Here is a 19,236-nt window from a genome sequence, read left to right as displayed (position 1 = left end):
ATCAGATGGTTAGTACGAACCAGCATTATTCATCATCACCAGCCTCCTGTTGCTACATAAGTCAATATGTGTGTGTTGTAATGGTGCCATAGCAGGGTATGAGTCAGATCATGATACTGAAGTCATAGCAGTGGGGTGGCAGCCCTTGCTCAGAGAGAGTGTAGTACTTAGAGTTCCAGACTTGGACTGTAGAAACCTGGTTCAAAGGTGCCCTCAGCCACAAATTTACCTGGCCAGTCACTCTCTTTCAGCCTTACCAACTTTAGTTCGTTATGAGGATGAAATGAAGGAAGGAAGGACTTCATATGTCCTTTGAACTCCTTGGAGGAATGGTGGAATTCCTTTAAAATTGAAGGAGGAATGCAATAATGAACACAACATGTGTTGTAATATTTTTCAGAGAAAAAGATACTTACATTGGATACCTGCCTCTTGCTCATGTTCTGGAGTTAAGTGCTGAGCTTGTTTGCTTGGCCCACGGATGTCGTATTGGCTACTCATCACCTCAGACTCTAAGTGATCAGGTAGGTTGGTTGTGTAAAGCAGAATTTATATTAAATTTTGCCCAATACGTATCAAAATATGTAATTAAGTATTAAGTAATCCTGGCCCCAAGGAGGTACTCCTGGCCTTGACCCAGGCCAGGGCCTTTTCGGTCCTGGCCCCAACTTGATGGAATGAGCTCCCAGGATAGCTGAGGGCCCTGAAGGAGCTGCCACAGTCCTGCAGGGCTTGCAAGACAGAGCTCTTCTGCCAGGTCTCTGGTTTCAGCCAGGACTAAGATCTACCAGACCCTTCCTCAGGCTAGGTATTACAACGAACAATCCCTCCGAGGGGGGGTTACCAGGGAGGGAGGGTGTAATGGAGTACGTCACTAATCTTGTTAGGCTTCCGCAGAGAAAGACTCTGTAATGGAGTACGTCACTAATCTTGTTAGGTTTTTATGTTGGTTTTATGGTGTAGGGGTTTTAATGGGGTTTTATATACACGCTGTAACCTGCCTTATTTGATTATTTGATTTTATTTATAGCAGTATTAGTGTTTCAGTATTCATGACAAGTTTGTTTATTTTCTGGTTAGATATGATGAAACATGATGTCATGAACACAAATCTTTTGTATCAAGCAAATTGTGTGTTTTGGGATGTGGGCTGAATTAAAGCTTACTTTACTTTCTTTTAGTCCTCTAAAATAAAGAAGGGAAGTAAAGGTGATGTTTCTGCATTGATGCCAACTCTAATGGCTGCTGTGCCGGTAAGCTTAGTTTTAAATATACATTTTAAAAATGTAACATACAAAGACAATCTTTTGAGAGCAGTTCCTGTATATTATTTGCTTCCTCCATTGGCTGATGCATGTAGAGATGCCAAAGGTCAGGGGGTTTTTCTCCAGGAAAATTACACTAAATCCTTTCTAGAACTTCTCTGATAAATCAGTGAGGCTGAATCTAAAATTTAGCACCTAAATATACTGTGCATTTTCTGTAGGGATATTGTCATAGAAAAAGTTGTGTGGGCAAATAGTAAATCGTAAGCAAACCTCAATAGCTGAATTAACCTGAACAAATAATTTAGGAAATAACATTGAAAAAGAGAAGTAAGGTTAATAAAAGTGTTTGAATATTAATGGCATTTTATTATGGTTCATACTACATATTAATTTAGCATTTCTGAAATAAGATTTGCTAATGAGACTTAAGGAAGTATTTTATTTCTCATATAGGCAACATTATCATTTAAAATTTTTGCTCCAAAGAATGGATAGAGAAAATATGCTCTTCCTCCATCTCCATTTTTCTTCCCTCTCCCTCTTAACTGCCCTCAACATTCTTTGCCTCCTAAAGGGCACTGAGCATGCTAAACCCCCATGAGGCCATGGGATTTAAAAAAAAACAACTATGAAGTAGAATTTTTTCTTCATTCCTGGGGAGTTCTCTAAGTGTGCATGCTTGTCTTGTCTGGAATGCCCTTGTTTTGCTGTCCCATTAAGTTGGCAAAGAACAATTTTTTGTTGGAAGGAATGAAACTGTAGAAAACAGGGGTCTGAGAAGGGTAACCCAATTAAGCAGCTTCTCCTATAGTACAATAATGTGACACTTCTGAGTTGTGGAGCTTCTTCTTGCTCCACAAGCATCGGATCTTGACAGTCTCTGTGAGAAATGTTCAAAGCCCTTTAAAAGTTTACAGCATCCTGGTCCTGTTTGCCTGGGAGAATTAGGGCAAGGCAACACTTCATGATGTCTATTTTTTCTATCAGTTTTCCCTTCTGACATGCTAAAAAGTTGTTAGGGACTTGAGCTGGTTCTTTTCTTGATGTTGTTTTTAAACTAATACACAGTTGCCATTCACACTTTGGATCATGCTGTTATGAGGGGAGGTTTCCTTTTTTAAAAGCTTACAATTTTCCCGCATATAGGATATGTGGACCCCTTCCCTTGTTTATGGATGGCACTACTTTAGCTTTCCTGATGACAGTTATGAATTGGTATTAGACAGGACTCTTAGACTTGAGAGGTCCAATTTCCCTGTCTGTCTCTTCCACTTATTCTCATTGCTCTCAACATGCCATTCTTCCTAGGGCACCTCACTAGGCTGTTTTATTTAGGGATAGGGTCTTTTTCTTTTGGTAGATTAATGAAATCATGCTTTCCCACATACCTGAGGAGTACTCCAATTATTTAAAAAACCTGTGTTATCTTTAGGTTATTATATATCTAGTATAAACCATCTAATTTTTGATATTACAAGTGGGAACTTGCAACAAACAACACATTCACAGAAAAATCTCCCTTCTCTCCAGCTGATCCTGATCCATGGATATAAGTTTCCACAGCTTGGCCCGGCTATCTACTAGAATATAAGATAATGAAATTGTGTTCATCAATACTCTCTTATTTAGATTGTATAGTGAGTTTTCTTTACATCTTGAGAGACAGAAAGCCAGCTGGGACAGGCTTTTGCTCTTTCTAGCTTCTCTCTGGAAGACGTCTGTGTTGTAAGGCAGGAAAAAAATTGCATAGTACTATATATAGACCCTAACTGTATAGATCCTAAAATGATGGTAACACAATTATCTTTGCTAAGCTTCCCTGGGACGAGCAGGGGCAGAGCAGTTGTAGTCTGCCTGTCTGATTCCTTTTTTCCATCCTAATGCTTAAAGTCAGAGAATATATAAAGAAAAGACTGCTTTTGTGAAAACAGTAGCAAACAATGGAAGCAATCCTAAGGACATAGATTTAGAAGTTAGTCCCATTGTATTCAGTAGGGCTTTCTCCCAGGAAAGTGTTCTTTTGGGTTGCTGCCCATGTCATTTTTCCATCCCATTTCTCTTTTCTGCCTTTCGGGATGGTGTTTGCTGAAGAAACAGTGAGGCAAGAGTGGCTTTGTGAGGTTAGATCATTTCAGTATTTCTCCCCAGCCTTTCAGTGTCTGGCATAAATCTGAATTTAAGAGTTTAAGTATTTTTTTTAAATCATCATTGTTGTAATTAACCTTTTGGGAACATGAAATCTAATATAAGTATAGTGTAATCTCACAGTTTTAGCCAGTAAACCAATTTTATTGTACAGTTATCTTGCTTGGTTGTTAGAAGTAATCCATTTCTTTAATCAGGAAATCATGGATCGAATCTACAAAAATGTCATGAATAGAGTTAATGAAATGTCCAGTTTCCAGCGTAATCTGTTTATATTGGCTTACAATTACAAGATGGAACAGATTTCAAAAGGTTACACGACTCCACTTTGCGACAGGTAAGTAACTAAGTTTTCTTAAGATGCAAATAATTTAAAAACAAGACTGACTGAGGAGTAGCTAACATGGTGGCAGGTATTGGTGCCAAGGTCAGTCTAGGAGGCATATGATAGAGTTGAGTTGGTTTTTTATATTCTGCTTTTCTCTACCTGGAGTCTCAAAGCAGCTTGCAATCACCTTCCCTTCCTCTCCCCAAAGCAGACACCCTGTGAGGTAGGTGGTTCTGAGAGAGTAATAACAGAATTGCTTTGTGAGAACAGCCCTAAGATTATTGTGACTAGTCCAAAGTTACCAAGCTGGTTGTATGTGAGTGAGGAATCAACCTGATGGCACTCGACCACTACATCATGTTGGCTGTGTTTGAATCTAAGCTGGTATGAATCTAGTCATTGCCTGCATGCAGACTTCCTGGGAATCCTATGTACTTCTCAGTAGTGGAAGGAAAATGTAATATAAATAAAGGTAAAGGTATCCCCTGTGCAAGCACCGGGTCATGTCTGACCCTTGGGGTGATGCCCTCTAGCGTTTTCATGGCAGACTCAATACGGGGTGGTTTGCTAGTGCCTTCCCCAGTCATTACCGTTTACCCTCCAGTAAGTTGGGTACTCATTTTACCAACCTTGGAAGGATGGAAGGCTGAGTCAACCTTGAACCGGCTGCTGGGATTGAACTCCCAGCCTCATGGGCAGAGCTTTCAGGCAACATTTCTGCTGCCTTACCACTCTGCGCCACAAGAGGCTCTTGTAATATAAATACACTAACTAAATAAATATTTGGAAAGAAGCTTGTGCTAGTCAGCTGTGGCATAGCAGAAAGGCAGCCTGTGATTGGTATGGAGGATTATGTTTTCATACTGACAAAGCTAAAGCAGTTTCATAAGGACTGCAAAAGGGAGCTCCTCCGCCTGGCATTTGGCGGAGGTCGGCCAGAATCAACAACAACTGGGCCCCTGAACCTCTCTCCCTGGAATCTATGTATCTGAATCTACTCCATGGGCTTGTTTGGTTAGTATTCCGTTAAACTGTTCTGTTCTGTTACCATTGTTATATTCTGGTTTATTAGTAAAACTGAGTTCATTGTATAATTCCTTACGTTCCATATAAACCGTTTTAAGCTCCAGGGGAGGGTGGTATATAAATGTAACGAAACAAATAAATAATCCCCAATTTATTAGATTACATGTATCTGTTAAAAGTTACTATCTGAAATGCTGAGCAAGAGGAAAATTCTTGTCTCAGAATCCATTTAATAAAAACATTGAAAGAGGTTTTGAATTGGATGGTGCAAGGTATGCAAGGCCTTTGTTATCCCTTGTTAAGAAATAAAAATATGCTCTGCCTTTTTGTTTTGTTAGCCTCGTTTTCAGGAAAGTCCGAATGCTGCTAGGTGGGAAGATTCGGGTCTTGTTGTGTGGAGGAGCTCCGCTTTCAGCAGCAACACAAAGATTTATGAACATCTGCTTCTGCTGTCCTGTGGGACAGGGATATGGCCTGACAGAATCCTCTGGGGCTGGAACTATCACAGAAAGTTAGTAGAACGTGTTGAATTGAGTGCCAGTTAGTGTTCAGTGGGTAGGGGTGTCTGGAATTCATAGAGTTCTCTATATCTGAAAATGTGGGATGGTTGAGGGTGGTTGTCTTTTTAAATACTGAGAAGGAATAGTAAGATTAGTGCTACCAGCTCTAAAGAAAGTATTTTGAATTTCTGTTCTGTCTGAAACTGTTACTTGTCTGATTCTCTCAGAAGGAACCTCTTGGAGGTTCCTTTTCTTCAGAGTACTACAAATTGACCTTTTATGTGGTGGTAATGGCAAGTGATTGCATAGGTTCAATTTTTGAACAAGGTCAAGTGTGAAATAAGGGAAGGATACTCAGAAATCATAGCTTCTCTCTTTATTCATGCATGTGTCAAATAATTTATTTATTCATACATGTGTCAAATAATTTCAATTGCAGGTGGCAATTTTAATAAAAGTGTATTTTTAAATCACCCATGAAGCATTCTGATCTGACTCCTAAGAACAGTGAAACTTCACTCTATCTAAAACTCAGCAGACCCAGATACTGAATGTCAAACTGCTTTAAACTACTATGAGTTTTAGTTGCTGTTTGTGTCATATTTTATTGTTAATTTTTGCATTTGTATCCTACAGTGCTCCCCTTTCTGCTAAGCTTTACATAATTAAAATAAATTAATATATTAAAAAATCAAGACTGCGTGTAAAATGCCCAACTGGTATCTCTATTCCTGAAGCTGCTGTAAAGCAGTATTTGACCTTGATTTTTAAATGACAAAGCACTTCACCGCTCAAGACTGGCTGGTCTGTTGAGCCTAGTCAGGTATCAGTTCTCCTCCCTGGAGAGTTTCAGGGAGCAGGTACCTCCATTAAGCACAGACTCTGCACCTCCACAGGTAAGAAAAGTACAATGAGCGCCTCTGACCTTCCTTAACGTCATTGTCTTTCCATTTCAGTTTGGGATTATACAACAGGCAGAGTGGGTGCTCCCCTGGTGTGCTGTGAAATCAAACTAGTGAACTGGGAGGAAGGTAGGAAAATCTTCATTGTCCACAATAACCTTAATAAATGTGAGAAGATTCTGTGCAAACTTTAAAAGGGTTATGTATGTGTGTGTTTTTAAATGATGAGTATGGCTCTGATTCCAAGACCTGTTTATCTGTGTCCTCAGCGACTTACCTGTGTTATTTGTTATTTAATTGATTTACACCCTGACTTTCTCCCTAGTCGCGGGACCCAAAGCGGCTTGCATCACTCTCCTTTCCTCCATTTTATCCTCACAACAACCCTGTGAGGTAGGTTAGGTTAAGTGTGTGTGACTGGCCTGTGGTCTCACATCGAGGATCCGTGGCACAAGATGAGATTCAAACCTGATTCTTCCTGATACTAATCCGGCTCTCTAAAGTATACCACCCCCCTGGCTGTGTTCAGACGTACTTTTTAGAAAGAGCTTCTGCTATTGCTTCGAATATCACTTCTGAATTCGAAAATCCATTTGCTATGGAATAAGAATTTGAAGCGTGTAACAGGGAGAATAGTGCTGCATGAACTGCTGTCCTCCCATCTCCGAACGATGGCTCTCTTTTCTTTGCCAAGCCACAGTGGGGGAATAATATATTCAAAGAATGTCTTTCTCAATTATAAAATAGTTTCCTGTGGCTCCTAAAGGGCGTGAAGCACTTTGGAAGATTTGAAATACACGATAAAAATGCTAAGTCTTTGGAGAAACTATACTGAAAAGAGTCCCCCCCAAATGAAATTACTAGAGATATATTGGTTTCCCTTTTACTATACTGTACCCAGCTTGCTGGGGGGTAAACGGTCATGACTGGGGAAGGCACTGGCAAACCACCCCATATTGAGTCTGCCATGAAAACGCTGGAGGGCGTCACCCCAAGGGTCAGACATGACTCGGTGCTTGCACAGGGGATACCTTTACCTTTACCTTTAACATACATTTTACAAATAGGTTACTGAAGTCTCTGCTTAGTTTATCTGATTCTCCTTCAAAAGTACATAAGTGCCCATGGATTTTGAAAGAATATATAGTTCTAGACTAGATACTCTGCTGACATGTTAAAGAGGGAAACTATTTTACTGTATTTCCAAGGAGGCTTGTGCCACACTTGGGCAACTGCTAGATACAAGGACTCAAACCATAAAAGTCTGTTAGCAGATAAAGACAATGACTGATTTACACCCAGAGATTTGGAAACACATACCTAAACAGTTCACCCTCTTCCAAAACCCCTCTGAGATAGAATTGTTTTGTATATGCATTGTGGTTAGCCATTCCAGGTGAAATGTGTGACTTACCTGTTGCCTTTTTTCCATGAAAAAAATTGCATACTGTATTTTGGAATGTTCTTTTTCTGCATTTGAACAAGTGTTAAAATTTTCACTTTATGAAAATTCTGTAGGTGGTTATTTTAACACCGATAAACCATATCCCAGGGGTGAGGTTCTTATTGGAGGCCAAAATGTGACAATGGGCTACTACAAAAATGAAGAACGAACCAAAGCTGATTTTATGGTTGATGAGAATGGACAGAGGTGGCTCTACACTGGAGACATTGGAGAATTTCATGCAGATGGGTGTCTAAAAATTATTGGTGAGTTACTAAGATGTTTCTTTTATTAAACGTACTAGGGGTAAAGCCCGTTGTATCCAAGAATACAATGGGCACTAGAGCTTGGCAGTGGGAAGAGGAAGGGGAGGAGTTGTCCAGTCTGTAAGGGCATGGGGTTGAATGTGTGTGTTGTGTGGGAGGTTGTGGTGGCGTGGTGGCAAATGAGGGCATGCGTGTGGAGATATGGGTGCCAAGAACCTGTGGTGTAGAATGTTCATTGAGTATGGGAGAGGACTGACCTTTGGGAATTGTGGCATAGTGGTTACAGATGAGCTTTCCAGAGCCATGTCTTCAGATATGTGAAGGGAAAATCAGACTGGAGATTCTTCTTAGGGGAAGATTACGTAAAACCAATTCCTCCCAGTTCTGCGTCATTTCCCTTCTTTTGTGAATTAGGCCACAGACACCGAAATGCCCCTCTGCCCTAATAAACATGGGGTAGTCACAGTACACAGATGTCCACCCTGTTCCTTCTTCTCCATTTTTTCACTATTGATAAAATGTTATGTGCCCACATGCTTCTTTCATGGTTGCTCCTTAGAAGAATAATGGATTTTTGTACTCTGTTGTTTACTACCCAAAGGAGTCTCAAAACGGTTTACAAACACCTTTTCCGTTTCTTCCCCACAATAGTCAACCTGTGAGTTATGTTAGGCTGTGAGAGGTCTGAGAGAACTGGGAATGGGCCGCAGTGACCCAGCAGGCCTCAGGTGTTTCAAAGCATCTTCCAATCATCTTCCCTTTCTCTCCCCATAGCAGACTCCCGATGAGGGAGGTGGGGTAGAGAGCCTCACAGGGAAGCTGGCAACCCCAAGAGGAAGACTCTCTGTGCACAGCAGTCTTGACCTTAGTAAGGTTTTTTTATACTCGTTTTTTATTTGCCAGGCCAAGGTTGGAAGAAGTCAAGTCAGTTCCCATGTGTCTCCAGCCATTTACTTGTTCACTATTTACAGTTTCAGGCTGTAAATATTTATTTAGATCTTCCTGCACTTTCCAGACTCACAGGACTGATGCTGGTCTGCCTGTCTGTGCCCCAGAATACAAACAGTTGCTGGTAAGGGGTGGCTATAGCCCATAGCCCAGGAAGGACACACCTGCACAAATCCCTCCCAACTGCAGTCAAAAATTGCTTCTTTGAAGGCTGGACTCTGAGGCATTGTACGATTTTGAAGTCCCACCTCCAAACATCCAGGAATATTTCCAACCCATTGATAGCCAACCTCTAGGTGGGGCCTGGAGAGCTCCTGGAATTACAGCTCACCTGAGAGTATAACGATCAGCTCCCCAGGCAGAAAGGGCTACTTTGGACAGGGTTGTGGTAGAGAAGAAACATTTAAGGCCTCCCACACAGGTTGTTGTTGAATTGAAAGACTTGAGGCCTACTGCACAGGGTTGTTGTGCAGATGAAACAGGAGACAAAAGAGCCAGCTTCCTCTGCAGAATAACGCTGTGCAGTGGCCTCAAATCTGCAGAGAGTTGCAAAGAAGAAAAAAACATGGCTTGGCTGTGTCTAACCCCCGGCCAGAGCAGTATTTTAAGTGAGAAGGGGCTTTTCTGTGGCCTCCCTGTCAGCCAACTGTTTGGCAGAAGGGGAAAGTTCCCCCCCCCTCAAAAGGAATGCCCTCAGGCCCCTCTGTGTTGCTTTCTGAAGGAAAACACCTCCCTCCCTTCAGTCAGGGCCTGTCAGAGGCTCCTTCGCAGCAGGCCTCAAGGGAGGGGGGAGCACACTCACCAGCCTTCTGCCGGCTCTGTCAGGGTTCTGAGGCAATTTACAATTGTACATGACAGGACAGCCTTGGGGCGAAAAGGGCTGGCACAGCCTGTCCAAGCCTCTGTTCTCATGCCCCTTGGCAGCCCTGCTGACCTCCTCTCCCTGCGGTGGTCAGGAGCAGACTGGCAGCCATGTCTTTAGTTTGCCCTGGAACTCTGGTCTGTCCTGGTGAGGGCCCAATTTGAAGGGCACTTTGCGCCTTCCAATTGGCCCCTCCGCTTGTCAGTCCGGGGCCAAGGGGCCAATCCGGGAGTTTTGATCACGGACACAGCCCACTCCAACACCCCTTACTGTTTTATTAAGAGGGAACAGATATTGTTGGCTTAATATTCTTTTTACTGCCATGGATATGGTAGGGTTATAGTACTTCTAATATTTATTTGATATTGTTTTACATTTCATACATAATATACTGTGATTTTGTGGGAGAGTTTATGCAGTTGCCTGTTGAGTTGAGTAGCATTTGACTGTAGCAGGCATAGATACTTCTCACTGATCAGGTTAAGATGGAAAAGGCACAAAGAGCCATTTTAAAAATCACTTTTTAAACAAATTGAGTTCACTGGGATTTTGTTGCAAAAATGTGCAGTGGATCGAACTGTTAATGTTTTTTCATTTATTACCATTAAGATTTGTATTATTTTACACATAAGATAGTAAATATAACAATTCCCTGTAATGATACCCCGTCTTCTACACGCTTTCCCACCATGGCCTATCAACAAGAAGTAAAAGCTGCAAATTCTGTCATCTTATAATAAGGAGTTAGAGGGAGAGAACAAAGAGAGAACAGACCTGTAGGTCTGTTCAATAGGGGTTACTCCTAGGAAAATGTTCTTTGGATTGTGATATATATTATGCGCCTGTGTATGTGTGTGTAAAATGACTGGGAACAAAAGAAAATGTAGTGACATTTAACACAAGACATTAAATTCACTAGATACATTTTTATATTTTTATATTTGTAATGCTAATGTTATATTGTTAAAATTCCAGTTTTATTGTTTAAAAAGGATTAAGCAAGTTGTAACACTTCCTTAGAGTGTTAAACCTCTGATGACCTTAGTGTGGCAGTAAACAATGGGACTATCAGGAGTATTTTGGCAGTATGGCAAACCTTGTTAGGAATAACTTTTGTTTTATTCTGCTTTTTCTAGATCGTAAAAAAGATCTTGTAAAACTTCAAACGGGAGAGTATATTTCTCTTGGTAAAGTTGAAGCAGCTTTGAAGAATCTTCCACTGGTAGATAATATTTGTGTATATGCAAGCAGGTAAGATGTCTGGAGTACCTGTTATTATTTGTGCTAAAATGGCAAAGTATTTTACGACCCTTCAGAAATTTCCAATTTATTATATGCATTAAACCCTCTAGGGATGCCACAAATTCCTCAGTGAACCTGTTTGGCAATCAAACATACCTGATTAAACATTCAGTTATACTGGCATTCAGATTGCATTGAGCAACTCTATCAACTACCAAACTACTTTGCACCCTTCTGTTGGTGAGAAGCCAGCTCTCAGTTGATTGCAAGTTGAGTTTTCGTCCACTGCTCTTCAGAAGAAAAGCTATAGAGTAAAATTGCAAAAAGGAGAGAAGAAAGAGGTTTCTTGCCAAGTTGGGTGGGAACAGGAACAATATTTTTAATGTCTGTGTTACAAAAGGGAGAGGGTAAAGAGCTCATTCCCTACCCCTATGCTAGGTAGGGACAAAAGCATTGAAACTGAGTTCCCCATTGTAAATAGGAGAGGAGGTAGAGGTCATGTCTTTCACTTACTGTGCAGTCCAAGCTGACTGCTCAGGGTAGAGAGAACAGAAGGAAAATCATTAGACTTCTGATCAACCCCCCCCCCCCACACACACACATTCTAAATTTGCTGCATTTCAGTAAATCAGGAAGGCAGCAAAGTTTCCATGTTAGTTCAGGTGATCAGCTGGGAGTGGGCACCTGATTTCCCCAGAAGAAAGCACTGTGAACTTAGAATCGTGCTGCTTAGGGTGAGGGAGGATGGCCTGGTATGGCCTGACCTCATTAGATCTCAGAAGCTACACAAGAATGCTACTTGGAACGGAGACCACCAAGGAAGATTGTGCATAGGAAGGCCATGGCAAAACCACCTCTGCTTCTCACTTGCCTTGAAAACTGCTTGCAGGGGTCACCATAAGTTCTCCTTCCTACAGCCAACTGGATGGGCAAGGATTCTGGAGGGACTTCGGTGCTTTGCTCCTGCCATATTTCCCCGTCCTGCCAGAAGTAGGGGATTGTTTCTTGATTAAAGGCAGGAGGAGTCATATTTAATCTACAGATGGTTCCTGGGAGGAAGGAGCTATTAGCCTTCACATTTTCCTTCACATTTTTACTTGTTTGTTTATTTATTTTATTTATATATGATTTGATTTATTGAATGCCACTCCTGGGCTAGGCTGGCTCCTTGGTAGTTTACAATAAAACCCCAATAAACCATCAATAAAAATACAATTATAAAATCCCCTGGCAGCATAACCCCTTCCAACTCACCAGTACTGCGTGGACACACTGCTGCACAGACCTATTACAAGTCTTCCTCACTCCTCCTTATAAATCTTAGTAAAGAACAAAAATGCAAGACGGGCTGATTTGAACAAATCCAGCATCTCCTGATTGGTTGTGAGAGGAGTTTCATAAAAGCCGCAGTCACATGTAGCTAGGCTCTTAGTTTTTTTTCCCCTTGGAAAATGTGCAAATATTTGATGCATGCCCCTTATCCGAGACCTCTCCATCCTATCAAGAGGTAATGTCTGTGTACATAACTGCTATGTGCAAATGGGAAAGTTTTAATGTAATGCCACATCTAAGAATTTAAATATGTTGCTATTTCTGTAGGTGTCCTATGAGTGTCTGATATTTGCATGCATTTTTTGCATTTGCATGCACCAATAAGTGTGATAATCTTGTTTGAAGATGCCACTTGTCCTCCTCTCCCCCATGATAAATGGCATATGGTGTGAATATCATGAACGCAAAACTGAGGACAGGAGGTGGGTGGGTGCTCGCTCATTGCAGGATGTTTCCATGGCCCTGTAGTAAGAGCTTATAAACTAGAGGAATGTGTAAGTGTAGCAAACTTGCCACAGGATTAATGTTTGCTCATGTCTAAGATTTGTATTTTATATTCTAGGAAAAAACCTTCAGGAAAAAAATGTGTTGCAGTGTCATAGAACTTTATAGTTACATAAAACAAAGAACCAAAATTCATCCTTGATTTCATGCTGATGTATATTTATCTTCTTAGTCTCCACTCCTACATCATTGGATTTGTTGTGCCAAACCATAAAGAACTTACAGAGCTAGCAAGAAAGAGAAGATTTAAAGGAACTTTGGAAGAAATATGTAACTCTGCTGAAATGGAGAAAGAAGTACAAAAGATTTTAGCCGATGCTGCTCACACAGGTAAGCAAAGGACACGTACTTTACTTCCTCCATTAAAACAAATATTTAAAACGTAGAAGTATTGCATTTAAAAGACCCATTATGCACGGGGGTTTTAGCGCACATTCGGGGTGGAATGGCGGCGACTAAAATCACGGATAACGCACGGAGCCGGCTGCAACCGGCTGCAGCTTCGGTGCATGCCGCCGAAAAAGCCGCGTCAGTGAAACACGGAAGAAAGCGCAGCTTCCGGGTGAGCGGGGCGCAACCAGAAGCGGCGCCCGGATCGGCGCGTGCATAATCGGTTACTCTGGGTTTTGCCGCCGTCGCGCCCCGCCCCGTGTATAACCGGTATGCGTCGCGTCTTCCCCCTCCGCGTTTTCCATGTGACCCGAAATTGCCGTTTCGGCGGCCGTGCACAATGGGCCAAAGAGACAATTGGAAATACAGAAGAATCTCTCTAAAATTAAATTAGTTTTTATTATTACAAGATGTGTGCAATCAGGGATGTTCCAAGGCTGAAGTGTCCAGAAAAAGGACAGTTGTGCAGAGAATACTTGGAATGTTCAGGGCAGAGATCTTTCCTCTTCCAGTTCTGGACAGCTACACCTGGCAGTCAGTATCTCCCTACTATTGCATATCAGATCCAGGGATCTAGGAAGTAGTGGGGACACTTCTTTGGCTACTTGGTGACTTGGGAATCAACCCTACTTTAAAGCAACACCAGGAGTCAGAGAATGAGAATATTCGTGCACCCAAGGACCTAGGCAGGAATCCAACTCATGTTTACTGAATGGGGCTTGGTCTCTGGAAGGTGTTCTTAGAAATGCAGTGTCTGCCACTAGTGTTTTATGTCTTTGGAATTTTAAAAAAATGGGGGAGAATATTTTGAAATTTATGAAGCAGTCTGTAGTTCTTTGAGCTACTGTAAGCAAGCAACAGAATTTAATGTGGCATATTTAACTGCAATTCTGGTACCTCATCAGCACCCACTCTCTCTTTCTTGTGTAGAACAAAGAATTTGTGTGGTTCCGAGAATATCCTATTATTTTGTAAACCATTTGATATATCTGTAAAGGTTCTAAATGGTTGTCTATCTTATTATTCTAGAACTTTGTTGGGTACCAAGAGGGCTTATGTAAGGCAGAAGGCAAACTAGCAATGGAAAGAAGGGAAATAATTCTGTAGCCAAAGGTCTGCTAGGCTGTCCAGCAATGCTTTGAGACAGTATAGACCATCTCTCTCTCTCTCTCAGTATAGCAAGTAGGAGTAGGTGAGTGTTGATGGTTGGATGCTGCACTCCTTTTGGCAAGTCTTGAATCCTGTTGTAGCTGCATCAATACCAACTAGTGCTTGTGCAGGCTTCTCTTGCTAATCACACTGCCATTCATATGCCTTCTAGATGGACCTTATGGGACAGTAATCCACAGAACTTTAGGAACATTGGATCTATGTATTTATTCTGCTTTCTACAGTTTTATTTGTCACCATCCTTTTTAAATTTATGCTTAATTTTCCTTTTGTCACTTCCTCTATCCTTCACAGCTGATGTCTTGCTTTGACATGTTTAACAAAGAGTTGATTGGCAAAACTGTTAATGCTTCCAGCAAAGTAGCAACACCATATAAAAATGATAGAAAGGGCCAAAACATTATAGCGTACTAATTACCATTACTCGTTTCCTTGCATTGTTCAATTTTGCTTACAACCTTATATACAAAAGCTGTATGGAATTGTTTGAACTTTCAAGCGTGCAGGCCCTGACTCTGAGGTCCGCATGCACTGTCCGCATGGATGTCACTAGGCATTTAATGAGTGTGAATGAAAGAGTCTGAATTCCCTCTAATGTATTCCTAAGAGATCATGACTGCTGTCAGCACTAGTCAGCTGTTAAGAATATAATATAATGAGCATGTTAAATTGTCAGTGTCAGTTAAGTTGACCTTTTCCTGTCATTGCAGCAAATCTGGAGAAATTTGAAATTCCACTGAAAATTCATTTGTGCTCTGACTCTTGGACCCCAGAGACTGGTTTGGTGACAGATGCCTTCAAATTGAAGCGTAAAGAGCTTACAGCACACTACCAGGCAGATATTAATCAAATGTATGGAACAAAAGTAAAATAATTCCTCTTTTCTTGCACCAGTTTGCTATGGTGAGCTCAGATCAAATAGGAAATACTTGAATCACATGTCTCATCACTCGGGACCAACAAAAACATCTTTCATCACTTTCAGCTTATGCTGTTACTTCTGATAATATCAACATCTTTAAACTGGCAGGATTAGTAAAATTTTAAGGCAGCAAATTTGTGTCTGTCTCCTTTTTTCCTCAGTTTCTTTTGCTACCTTGTCAGTGTGTGACTTTTCCTAAAAGTCCTTTTGGATGAACATGATTTTAAAGCCTCAAGTTTTTAAACCTGATTTATAAATCCTGTACAATGTTCTGTTTGTAACTTTTTGAAGTTTGGATATATAGAGGGATAACTTGGCTATATGATTAGTTTGGGGGCCTTTTTTACATAAGTATTTAAATTTTAAAGAGATACCAATGTGAAATTATGTATAATTAAATGACTTATAGGTAAAAAAAAATCATTGTTGGCCAGAAATCCAGATTATTTGTTGCTGTGCAATTGTTTTGTATAAAATTACAAGAGAAACAGTCTGATATTCTGATGTTATAGAACAGCAGCGGATGTATGTGCCTGACAGTTTCCTCCTACATATATATTTTATTTTTATCTGAAATAAGGAAAAATGGTCATGGCAAAACATTGTATATAAGCAGGTGTACCTGCAGAACAAGCTGTTTTGAAACTATTGATGCAAAGCTTTCTCTTTAACACAGCAAATGTTACATCTAAAATCAATCTGTCTTAACAGAAATGATTTACTTTTCAAAATGTATTGAGGCCATTTTATAAAGAAAAACTAGTGAGATAAAATAGTGAGAACTCAGTTTAAAAAAGAAATACATCCTGATGTTCAACAATGTCTCAAAAGATGAGAGTTTTACTTGTGCTTTACCAGCTTTACAATTCAGGCTTGTTGTATTGTTTTGTACAAATCAACATTTATAGTCCAGTTCAAGGCTAGCTGAAGCCCAAATGTTCAAGATACAGTCCATTATCAAGTTTTCCTGCAACCCCCCAGACACAGTGAGTTGAAGCTGCACTCCCGCAAATCTGTCATGGTAGGATTTGCAGAAAAGTTTTTTGATGGTGGACTGTGCTCTTTGTGAAGGGAACTTTTCAGATATACGGGTGGTGGTTCATGAAGTCTGATGAAACTTTTAATTACCTGGTTGTTGGGATCTTGTTGTAGGAACATTATGTCAGACATCAGTTTGCTCATTCCCATAAAGCATCTTTCCATATTGAGCATATATGCGGGATCATAACACGCATCTCATTTATTTGGATGTTTCATTGTTGTGCCCAAAATATTTAGTTTGAAAATAATTTTAATTATAAATTCAAATGCTGGACTCCATCAAAGTAGAAAATAACTCAGAAAGCTTTGCATTGGCAATTAGCAATTGCAGATGAATATAAGCTATTTTCTTGACATTCAAGAGAATGATGCAATCCCTGTTTCTTCCAGAGTTCTGTATGTGCAACTGAGCCACATGGATCTCCAGATTAGTGTGCTGAGTTGAAAATTTTGGGTATCACTTTGCTCTATATTTGGAGAGCCTTTCACCAGCAAATTTTTTCAGTATGATATTAAAAAATATATCTATTTTGGCAGCTTGGTGTTATGAACGGCATCCATTAGTTAACTTTATCTGTGCAAGTGTGGAAAGGCTTTAATGTGTAAATATTTACTTCCTTTCCTAGAAAAGTATAAGAATTGTGGTCTTGGATCTACATACTGGTAATGGGTCTTTAGATACTTAAGACTTTAATACAATCCAGTCAGAGTTTATCATTCTTGAACTTGGTACCTGCAGTGGGAGAGTTCTAGTGCTACCCTATACTGTATGTATGACTTTAAATGCTGTAACTCTGCCTGAATGGCACTATGAAGAATTTAAATTTATCCCATCAAAGGCAATATGGCTGAGACGTACTTATTTAGGATTAGATTATGCCCATCCTCTACTTGATACAATCCATGACTGCTGCTTGGTATTCTTTGAAAGTGTGAATTTGATAGATTTGAGAAACAAATTTACAGTTGCAGTTTAATTGGAAAATAAATTTTGAAACAAAAGAGAGTAATATGTGGAGTTCTGTTTCATACTGACATGTTTTACAAAACATATAAAATACATTTGGAGTAATTGCTTAACAAATGGAAATTCCTTGCACTGGTGTTGCCTCTCAAGAATCTTATTCATCTGGCATCATGGAATGAAATTCCAGTGGATTCATTAAAATCTTTTAAAAGGTATGAGCCATGCATCTATAACGTAACTGAACCCTATGGCTCTTACATGCCCTCTACCGATAGAACACAGCTGACATATGTGGCCTTTGCAAATATTTTATGGTTTTGTATAATGTCTGAGTTTCTAAATATCTGGTTACTATGTTAAAATGATACAGAGCTCTGTTTTAGTAATCCATGGGTGATATTTGTGATGGGTTTTGTACTGCGACACAAAACTATTCATTCTTCATAAATGTTTATTTACATGTTTACTGGTTCCATGGGACCAAGCCCCACCAACTATTATGGTTTTTTAATGAGATATTTTTAGGAATGAGGAACCAATTTGGCTTTTGTGTGCATTACTATGTGCTCTCTATTGAGGGAGTTTTATATATGACAACTCGTATGGAAGCTATGAAAGATAGATTGCAGCATTAATAATTAAGGCCCCTTTACAATTAGGAAGCTGTCTCTCCAAGGTATGAATCCATGTATCTCTTGTACATGGGCAGGGGTAACCATTTGAGTCTTTCCCACCTAATAATTGACATACTAGGAACACTGTTAAAAAGCTTTATAGGGTCTTGCCACAAGGGAATAGATCTGACATCACTGGACAGGTAAAGGAGATTTTCATCATCTGAGACAGATACACTCTCATGAGTTTCTGTGTACATTCTATCATTTTCAGCATTTTAAATTTTTTTCGGGTTTCAACATAAGCTATTTTGGTCCAGATATTTCATGCAACAAGGAAAAGCAAAGCTTTTTGCAGAGATGGGCAGGAGAAGTTGTCAACCCAGCACTGCTTCTGCCCAAAACTCATTCATTTCACCAAGATTTGTGACAGAAACCAATGCAAGTTTCACTGAAAGGAAAACAGCAGCAGTGATGGATTGTTCCTCTGTATGCCAGAAAAAGTGGACAGTTTTACTGATGTTGCTGCTATTGCAGTTTACAGAATTCACATCTATTTACCTCAAGGGGAAGCTGTCTTTTTAGCACTACAATGTTTGCTGAAGTTAAGGCTAAAAGCAGTGTGCAATTAAAATTCACTATGAAGCCTATAAATATACTATAGGCTATTGCTTTTAATAATGGTGAGGACTTTTTTTTGAATTGTGACATGAATGTGATTCATCCGTGAGAATTTATATGTCAAATTCAGCATAATAGAAGTCCATGGAAAATTGCTGTTTGTTGCCAACATGCACAAGGTTTCTCTTTCCCCTCCTTTAGACTTCCTCATTGGACTCTTTTTTTTAATGGTTTTTAAGTATGTGATATGTGTGCTCTGGGCTTGTAAGAGAACTGTACACATCTGTTGTCTTCTAAACTGGCAAAAGGAAAGAATTTATAAACAGTAGACCAAGCTGAAAATGTAACTGGATGACAAGTTGTTTTTTGTTATAGCAATTGATTATTTATGTAAATTCATTAATCTTGGTTGTTATTCTGAACTGCCTGAAAATGTGTCTATCATAACTCAGTTATATTGTATGAATTATTTATTTGTAATTGGACATTTACACTTCAAAAATAAAATTAAAATTGAGTTTCACGAGTTATCTGTTTCCAGCTTTTCACTCAAGGGATCATAACTCCAATTTTACCTCTCAGAAAATTAATTAGCAAAGCGAGTCATAGTAACAGGAGTGGGAAGGTGATCAGAAGCTTGAGAGAAGGAGGTGAGTCAAAACATAGAAATGTGCCTCCCTTCTGCTTTCAGCATCATATCTGCTTACCTCAGAGGGAAGCTGCATTTTTGGCAGTTCAGTGTTT

The 19,236-nt window shown here is 40.0% G+C and overlaps 1 protein-coding gene across 13 annotated transcripts in view; it reads left to right on the top strand.

Annotated features, from left to right (window-relative positions):
• ACSL3 (acyl-CoA synthetase long chain family member 3) overlaps window positions 1-19,018 on the top strand; it is a 60,518-nt gene extending 41,500 nt beyond the window's left edge. For all 13 annotated transcript variants that reach the window (XM_077348901.1, XM_077348905.1, XM_077348912.1 and 10 more), the window contains 9 exons: window positions 401-524; window positions 1,182-1,253; window positions 3,611-3,750; window positions 5,106-5,278; window positions 6,224-6,298; window positions 7,688-7,879; window positions 10,826-10,940; window positions 12,940-13,097; window positions 15,038-19,018. In XM_077348901.1, coding sequence (XP_077205016.1) covers window positions 401-524; window positions 1,182-1,253; window positions 3,611-3,750; window positions 5,106-5,278; window positions 6,224-6,298; window positions 7,688-7,879; window positions 10,826-10,940; window positions 12,940-13,097; window positions 15,038-15,201 — 1,213 coding nt within the window. In that variant the 3' untranslated portion in view covers window positions 15,202-19,018. The remainder of the gene's footprint in view (window positions 1-400; window positions 525-1,181; window positions 1,254-3,610; window positions 3,751-5,105; window positions 5,279-6,223; window positions 6,299-7,687; window positions 7,880-10,825; window positions 10,941-12,939; window positions 13,098-15,037) is intronic.
• The last annotated feature ends 218 nt before the right edge of the window (window positions 19,019-19,236 follow it).

This window comes from Paroedura picta, chromosome 8, assembly GCF_049243985.1.
Source record: "Paroedura picta isolate Pp20150507F chromosome 8, Ppicta_v3.0, whole genome shotgun sequence".
NCBI lineage: Eukaryota > Metazoa > Chordata > Lepidosauria > Squamata > Gekkonidae > Paroedura > Paroedura picta.
Note: the sequence above shows the minus strand (reverse complement) of the source record. Positions and strands in the feature narration are given on the sequence as shown.